An 8,195-nucleotide genomic window follows, 5' to 3' on the forward strand; every position below is an offset into this window, starting at 1 on the left:
GAAAGAGGACTTATTTGAAATTCATGATCAAAATAGGGACTTACGGAGACATTAAACCTATAATTTAATATAAAATCGTTCTCTTCGGATAAAATAAAACTTATTCAAAAAGTATCGCGGAAGCCAAATCACAAAACATAAACGTGGTTCTTACAAAACGTGAAATAACTCAAAAACATAATCTTTACCGAAACATATAAATAGAATAAAATCAGTAAAATCTCAAAAGAACTGAATTCTCATCTCTCGTCAAACTACTGCACTCCAGCATCATCTGCAACACCATCTACTCCCATACAAGTATGATCATTGTAGGTGAAAACCACAATCACAACATAAAGGATAAGCAACTAGAAATGACATCATAACATATAACACAGTAATACAACATTAAACACAAATCGTAACAAGTCATAACATCATATCTTCACTCACAAATAATATCACAACTAATTCATTCATAAACAATGTTGTATCCTTGCACTTCGTCGTCCCAACCTGTTACGCAAAACAAGGCGATTCGAGTCATCTCCATCGCAACTTCAGACCTATCTCCCCAACTTCTCGAGGAAGCCTTTTGGGCGAGACATCCACTTCCTTGCGCAAAAGGAAGTGACACTCGAATCTTAAACATACCCCAAAACGTCCAAATCTCCTTCTACGAAGTCTTCCGAAAACCAACCTCTGCATATATCTCCTATCTTTCCTATAATACATTACCTTCAAACAAAACTCTCCCTCACCAACAACATAAATTTGAACAGAGAAACCATGCACAAAATATAAGTTCTCCCTTATCCTATTACACTCATGGGTGTTGCTCCCTCCACCACCACACCTTTCTCCCTCCACCTTCCCTTTACTATTTTGGCCCTCAGTAAAATTTTTTTTTTAGGGTTATTATTTTTTAATTTTACTGTAACCTATTTCACTAATAACCTATGTAGTCCAAGGTGTTGCTCCCTCCACCACCACGGCTTTCTCCCTCCACCTCCCCAATTTTCTTTAATTCCAAATATATCCTCAGATTAAAATTTTTTACTTTTACTATTTTAATATTTTAATTTATTTAAAACTTAACTTTTCTACTTTACTCCCTCCACCCTACTTTCATCTTCCATTTCCGTTGAACAATCTCTCTTCCGTCTTCCATTCCACTGCAACCCTCTTCTCCATTTCACTTCTCTTCCTCCATTTCTTTCTTCTTCATTTTGCTGTGGAGGACCGTTTGGTGTGGAGCAGCCTTTGGTACGGAGGAGGCCGTTCATCTGGCGTGGAGGAGCTTGGATCTGCGCCGTCCAGGTTTGTTTTCTTTTTCATGTTTCTCTGTTTAACTATTGTGCTGCGCGTTTGAACAGTGTCCACGAAAGGCCAAAACGGATGTGGGACATCCGCTTGCCTTCGACGGATGTCCGACTTCCGTTGACGGATGTGGGATATCCGTTGAAGGCCAATCGGACATCCCACATCCGTTTTGACTCTCGAGATGCTGTATTTTTCTTTTAAATATTTTAATTGTTTGTAAAATTATTATAATTAGAATATATATTTGATATATTTTTTGTTAATTTTTTTAAATATAGTTATTTGATATATATAGTTATTTTTAGATTTTCTTTAACCTTTTATATTATTATTTGAATATTTTATAAATTTAACTATTTATAGTTCCTAAATGAATTGATTAAATTTTTGAATTAGATATGTAAACTTTTATATATTTAAATTATTTTTTATTTTTTGAAATAAATATTATTAATTTAATTGTATTTAATATTAATAAATTTGTATTTGTATTTAATTTATTTATAGTAAATTTGTATTTGTAATAATATTTAATTTAATAATAATTAAATGGAAATGTATTTAAATATATATTTTTAATTAATTAGCTAATTGTTTCTTTTATTTAATTTTTGTTGTAGTTAATAAATTAATTATTATTAGTTTAATTTTTTTTGAATTGTATTTTTTATAATTTATTAATGATATTTAAAACAATAATTTTCTTAATTTTTGAAAGGTTTAATCCTTTTCGACATCCCTATTTATGTACGAATGTCTCAGATGGGTCCTCGTTTTCTAAAGTGTATCAAAATGGTCCTTAATTTTCAAAATTGATATCAATTGAGTCCTTTCCGTTAAGTTGGCTAGACGGCGTTAAAAAAATTGATGAGTGGATGCTGAGATGACGAACGAACGCTCGTCCACAAGCGAACGAACGCTCGTCCACCAGCGAACGAACGCTCATCGACCTCTTACTGCTGGACGATCGTTCGTTCCACACTAGACGACCGTTCGTTCGGGGGTGGACGAGCGTTCGTTCGCTGGTGGACGAGCGTTCGTTCGCTTGTGGACGAGCGTTCGTTCGTCATCTCAGCATCCACTCATCAATTTTTTTAACGCCATCTAGCCAACTTAACGGAAAGGACTCAATTGATATCAATTTTGAAAATTAAGGACCATTTTAATACACTTTAGAAAACGAGGACCCATCTGAGACATTCGTACATAAATAGGGATGTCGAAAAGGATTAAACCTTTTTGAAATTAAACAAACAAATTATTGTTAGAAATGGCAAGAACACGTGGTGCATCTTTTAGTTCTCAAGGTGAGAGTTCTCGAGGAGAGAGTTCGTCGCAGGGCAAAGTTCGGAGAAGACCTACCGTTTCTGCTCGTAGAAGTCGTGCAGCTCCTATCCAGGATGACCCCACAGCTGAGGAGCGAGTCGTTGAGGAACAAACATATGAGGCTTATGAGACTCATGGTGAGGAGAATGCATTTAAGGCCCCTAACGACAATGACGATGAGGAGGAGCATGTAGATGTTCATGACATATAAGAGGATGTCGGTGGATTTCCTGGAGGTCCACGTGATGGTTCATTGCTGACACACTATGTTCAGCATGTAGCTTATGCTATTTCACAAGGCCGGGTGAGTGCAAAAATAAAATTTATTTTATTATTTTTTTTAATAGAAATTTTATTAAATATTGATGTGTAGGATCGAGGGGACACACTAAAGTTGATCTTGTCCAGAACTTTACAAAGTATGTGCTGTACGGAATAATCCAAGTCTGATTCACATACTCAGCAAACAAGCTTCCATCAACACAATCCATCACATTTTCCCATGAATCCATCAACACTTCCCAAACCTCAGTAACTAACATTTTGCATTTAGCTTTAACATTTTTAAGGATGTGGAACTGACATAACATCTAATATGGCTCAGGGAATACATTTGCTATGGCATTCATCAAAGCCAAGTATCGGTCAGTGACAACGACTTTAGGACCACCCTCAGATGTTAAAAATAAACCTTTCAGCTTTTCCAAAGCCCATGTGAAATTACTCTGCCTTTCAGTAGACAAGAAAGCAAATGTTGTTGAGAAGGTTAACCCTGTAGACGTCATACCCACAATCTCAAGCAACGGAAGTCTATATCTATTTGTTTTATATGTGGAATCCATCATAAATACAACATTAAATGAGTTTAACAATTTGACCGCATCAGGATGTGTCCAAAACAAGTCAGTAACAACCTCTGAATCATCAGCACACCTACTCCAGTGAATGTACTTATCCCGATCCAACAACATCATAAGTTGTTGTAGTTCAGTTCTGGACCCTCTTAATGATCGATTATATGCATGCCTTGCGTTGTAGATTTGTTTAATCGTTGTGACATTTCGATCATTATTTTGTTTGAGTGTTAATAAAATATTTGCAGGTGTAACTTTACTCTTTATCATATCAACCAGTAATGACTTCTCACTCGTATTTAACCTGCCAGCATAAGGGTGACCAACTAAAGTTTCAGCCAACTCATGGTTGTGATGTCCACACATCACCTTCAACACCCATCCAGCCCCATTTAAACATGGTTTACCCTTTAATCTAAACGGACATTCACATTTACGAGTGTCGTATACACTAGCCACAGCATCAGCTTTGTATCTCCTATATTTTCCCCCTCTTTCACATCTAAGTATGACGAACGTTTTTCTTCCTCGTACACCAGTAGCTATGTCAGATCTTACTATTACCACAACAAATCCTAAATCATAAGCCATCCCTCTTACCCATTGAATTAAGTGCTCCCGTGAACGAAATATTTCATTTGTTGTAAATTTATTTGTTAAATCCCTCTCTACAACTTTGCTAATTGATGAAGACAAATCAAATTTCAAACTACAACCAATTTAAGAATCCATATGAACATAATTAACAATTAATCAAACAAATATAAAAATATTAATATAATTAAATTATATATTTGATATAAATAAAGTAATAAGTAATTTTTTATATAATTATAAAATTGTTAAAAAAATAAAGATACAAAAATCATGTATAAAAAAAATATATTTTACAAAATTATTACATTTAAAAACTAATTATATATAACATCCAAAATTAAAAATTTAAATATAAACTAATATAAATATAATTATTAAAATACATTAAAAATATATTCAAAAATAATAAATCAAAATATTTAAATTAAAGGTTTAATCCTTTTCGACATCCCTATTTATGTACGAATGTCTCAATTGGGTCCTCGTTTTTTAAAGTGTATCAAAATGGTCCCTAATTTTGAAAATTGATATCAATTGAGTCCTTTCCGTTAAGTTGGCTGGACGACGTTAAAAAAAATTGATGAGTGGATGCTGAGATGACGAACGAACGCTCGTCCACCAGCGAACGAACGCTCGTCCACCAGCGAACGAACGCTCGTCCACCAGCGAACGAACGCTCGTCCACCAGCGAACGAACGCTCGTCCACCAGCGAACGAACGCTCGTCCACTAGAGAACGAACTCGTGTAAATTATGTTTATTTTCAAGAATTTATCTTCTATAAAATTGGAATCTCATTTGGAAGAAAATAAAAAAATCAGCATGCTCATGCTTCAAGAAAACTACTACCAATAATGGTAGAGTTCTTCTATTATTATGACCACGTGCCATTGAATGAGTTGACACATTCCGTATCTGAACTTACCCAAGTGGCTTCTATTTCTATTATGTTTGTCTCATGTTAGAGCTTGTGGCATAGTAACTATTGTCGTCAAAGTTCAGGTGACCATTGACCGATCGCTCACAATCATAAACATTAAACGTTGTCACTGTCTCGGGCAAGACAAAATTTCCCTTTGGCCCCTAACATAGGGTACCTATGAAACCATCTTGCTCCTGAGCTGCTTCTCAATGCATAAGCTTAAGCTTAATTTGGCAAGGAGTGACCCCGTATCTTTTCCATAAATGCAGTGCTCTCGCGTTGTAACTATTATGAACTTCCATATCAAGTCCCAATCTGGCCTGGTTTGAGCATAATAAATAAGACAAGTCTAAAATGATTTAGAGACACTTTATAGAATGCACCATTAGAAGTTGTTCAAGTCCATAGACAAAATACGTGAGCTCAGGGTCAAGTGTGCTTGTCTGATTAGCAGAGGATATTAATATGCCCCTCAGAGTATATTTGATTGGCAAGGATGTCCAATAGTACGTAAATATCCTCACTTTGAGGATGATTACTGTCTCCAACTAAAAATTCATGACTCTTACCATCCACCCTTATAATGCCAGACCCAGGAGCCTTGCTTATTCCTTTCTGCTTCATCAGTCTCCTAACATTTCTCACGTAAGCCCATTTCTTGTTAGAGGCATACAAATTAGAAAGAAGCACGTATAAAGAAGCACGTATATGCCACTATCTTGAAATTCAAAATTCTGCAGTGATTTCAAGATTTCTTGGGTGAATCCAACATTCCCATATGTATTACAGGCACTCAAAAGCGCTCCTATGATCTGCACATCAGGGGACATGGGCATTGTCTTTATCAACTCCACAGCTTCCTCCACCAGTCCAACTTTGCAGAGTAAATCAACCATGCAGCCGTAGTGTTCTAACCAGGGAGAAAGGTTGTAGAGGGGACTTGACATCTCATTGAAATACTTTTGGCCTTCGCTGACCAAGCCAGAATGGCAGCAAGCTGTTAAAACAGCAAGAAATGTCACTTCATTAGGCTTTGCACCTGACACTATCAAATCTTTAAATAGCTTCAATGCTTCCCTCCCAAGTCCATTTATTGCTAGGCCACCTATATAGGTGTGGAAAAACATAAAATCTATATTTCTTCCTTAAAACTTATTACAAGATACTACCTATTTATAGAACTATGAACCTAATAGTTAGGCACATCCTAACCTAAGTTAGGCACATCCTAAAGACACAAGTTAGGCACCTCTTAGACAAGTTAGGCACCTCCTAACATAAATAAATATTACATTTGACATTTCAACACTCCCCCTCAAGCTGGATCATACAAGATTGTATGAACCAAGCTTGGACTAGACAAAACTCAAATGGAAATAACATCAATAATCCAAATTGCACACACAAACAAGTGTAGCCCAAGAAACTTCAACTTGGACAGCAATGGACGAGGGTGAACTAGCACCATGAAACTTCAACTCAGAAAGTCTTCAAACGCAAGAGATCTTGAGAGGCCTTCAAAGGCTAACAACCACAAACTTGTAGGAACTTAACCACCCTAAACAATGAACCTTCAGGGACTCTAAACAATGAACCTTCACAATGAACCTTCAGGGACTTCAGTGCCCTGTGTAGCAACAAACCTTGAGGGACTTCACTATCTTGAACACCAATGAACCTTTAGGGTCTTAACTGCCCTAAATAGCAACAACCAGCAACAAACCTGTAGGGACTTAATCACCCTACAGCGGCTGAGACTTCCCCTCTCACGGAGGTGAAAAAACGGGTGAGAACCGATCCGTACGAGGGACAAACTCAATCCCATAGCATCAAACGAGTCAAATCAGCGGTCGATCTCAAAGAACAACTCTCAATAAGCTGTTTCAACAAGGCATTGGCGGTGTAAAAATCCCTTCACATGGCGGAAAGAACTGACGCAGCAGTGGCGTCGTTTGTGGTCCTCAAGAATTTGAACAGGCTTGGCTCACAAGTTGAATCAGCGGAGCAGCAAGGAAAAGAAGGAGCGCTTGGTTGGTCTGAAGGAGCGTGTATGGATTCCAACTCCTCCAAGATTGACAGTGCAAAGGTTGCAGAGAGATTGACAGTGACAGATGGCATCAAAGAGCCAGAGAGATGTTGGAGGTCCAAATATTCTCTGTTGGATTTCTCCATATGGTGATACTTAGCTGTGTATCACAATAAGCACGAGCTAAATTGGAGCCCAAAGAAGAACTGGCAGTTGCGGCAACGACTGAGGCAGCGGCGGCTAACTGCACCAGCGTCGACTGTGTGGCATCAAAGCGGCGGAGACGATGCACAAAACGCAGAAACCAAACTGGAGAACAAGAGGGAATGTAGAGACAGGAAGCCCTTCACATTGGTGAAGGCAAAGAGCCCTTCTCAGTGGAGAAGGAGATGATGGAAGCGGACTTGGTCACAGGTGCCAGTGCATTCAGCGGCATAGGCGAAGACGACGGGCAAGTTGCAACCACTTCTGGGAAGAACAAGGCAAACCAAACTGAGAAGTGCTTTTAAGTGTTTCAGCAAGGTGTGACAGAGAAGAACTTTCCAGAATGGAGAAGAAAGAAGTGCACAGCGGCGGTTGTTCGAGACACCAAACTGAGAACGAAGACGGAATGCTTCGAAATGGAGACAACAGCTGAAGGATGCGACGAGAGAGAGGTCCGACGATGCGGAAGAAGAAACCCATTGGAGCTTACATCAATGGCTGCTCTCGAGGGTCTGACGGTGGAGAGCAGCGGTGACGGCGGAGAGCAGCAGTGCACCTCAAGGCAGTGGCCTAGTTCTCTCGGTCTTGGTCATTGATTGGCAGCAACATGATAATGCCAAAAATAACTCAGCATCACTTAAAATACCAGTTTCAGCTACTGGTCCAAAAAGGAAAGGGAATGGGTTCAAACCCCATTCTGAGACAAATTCTGGAAGAGGCTAAATTCTGAAGAAGAGACTTTTAGGAGGGGCTATCGGCGGTCGAGCCGGCGGCCATGGTGGCCGGCGACGGCGATGGCAGCGGCAGCGACGGTGGCCGGCCACAGACAGAGGTTGGCAACAGACAGTGGCTGGCGATGATCGACGGCAGAGACGACTGGTTGCACTAGTGCTTACTGTGGCACTAATTTACTGGCTGCACTAGTGCTTACTGGAATTTTAGGGGCTGCCGGCGGCCTTGAC

General features: G+C 38.8%; 1 protein-coding gene and 1 pseudogene across 1 annotated transcript; both read right to left on the reverse strand.

Moving 5' to 3' along the window:
• Nucleotides 1-3,221: 3,221 nt before the first annotated feature.
• Nucleotides 3,222-4,076, reverse strand: LOC108332571 (uncharacterized). Its single transcript, XM_052870245.1, has 2 exons — nucleotides 3,532-4,076; nucleotides 3,222-3,447 (listed from the first exon to the last, which is right to left on the reverse strand). The coding sequence occupies exons 1-2, from the start codon at nucleotides 4,074-4,076 to the stop codon at nucleotides 3,222-3,224; spliced, it is 771 nt and encodes a 256-aa protein (XP_052726205.1).
• An 894-nt stretch (nucleotides 4,077-4,970) lies between these two features.
• Nucleotides 4,971-8,125, reverse strand: LOC128194711 (pentatricopeptide repeat-containing protein At4g38010-like; annotated as a pseudogene).
• Between the last annotated feature and the right edge of the window lie 70 nt (nucleotides 8,126-8,195).

The sequence above is a fragment of the Vigna angularis genome, chromosome 11 (assembly GCF_016808095.1).
Source record: "Vigna angularis cultivar LongXiaoDou No.4 chromosome 11, ASM1680809v1, whole genome shotgun sequence".
In the NCBI taxonomy this organism is placed as follows: Eukaryota; Viridiplantae; Streptophyta; class Magnoliopsida; order Fabales; family Fabaceae; genus Vigna; species Vigna angularis.

Bases quoted from the DNA above. Each gene is read 5' to 3' on its own strand.
- LOC108332571 (XM_052870245.1), bottom strand. From the start codon at position 4,076: ATGGCTTATGATTTAGGATTTGTTGTGGTAATAGTAAGATCTGACATA. The intron at 3,448-3,531 runs GTTTTGGACACA...TAAAACAAATAG, and splicing joins TCAGAGGTTGTTACTGACTT to ATATAGACTTCCGTTGCTTG.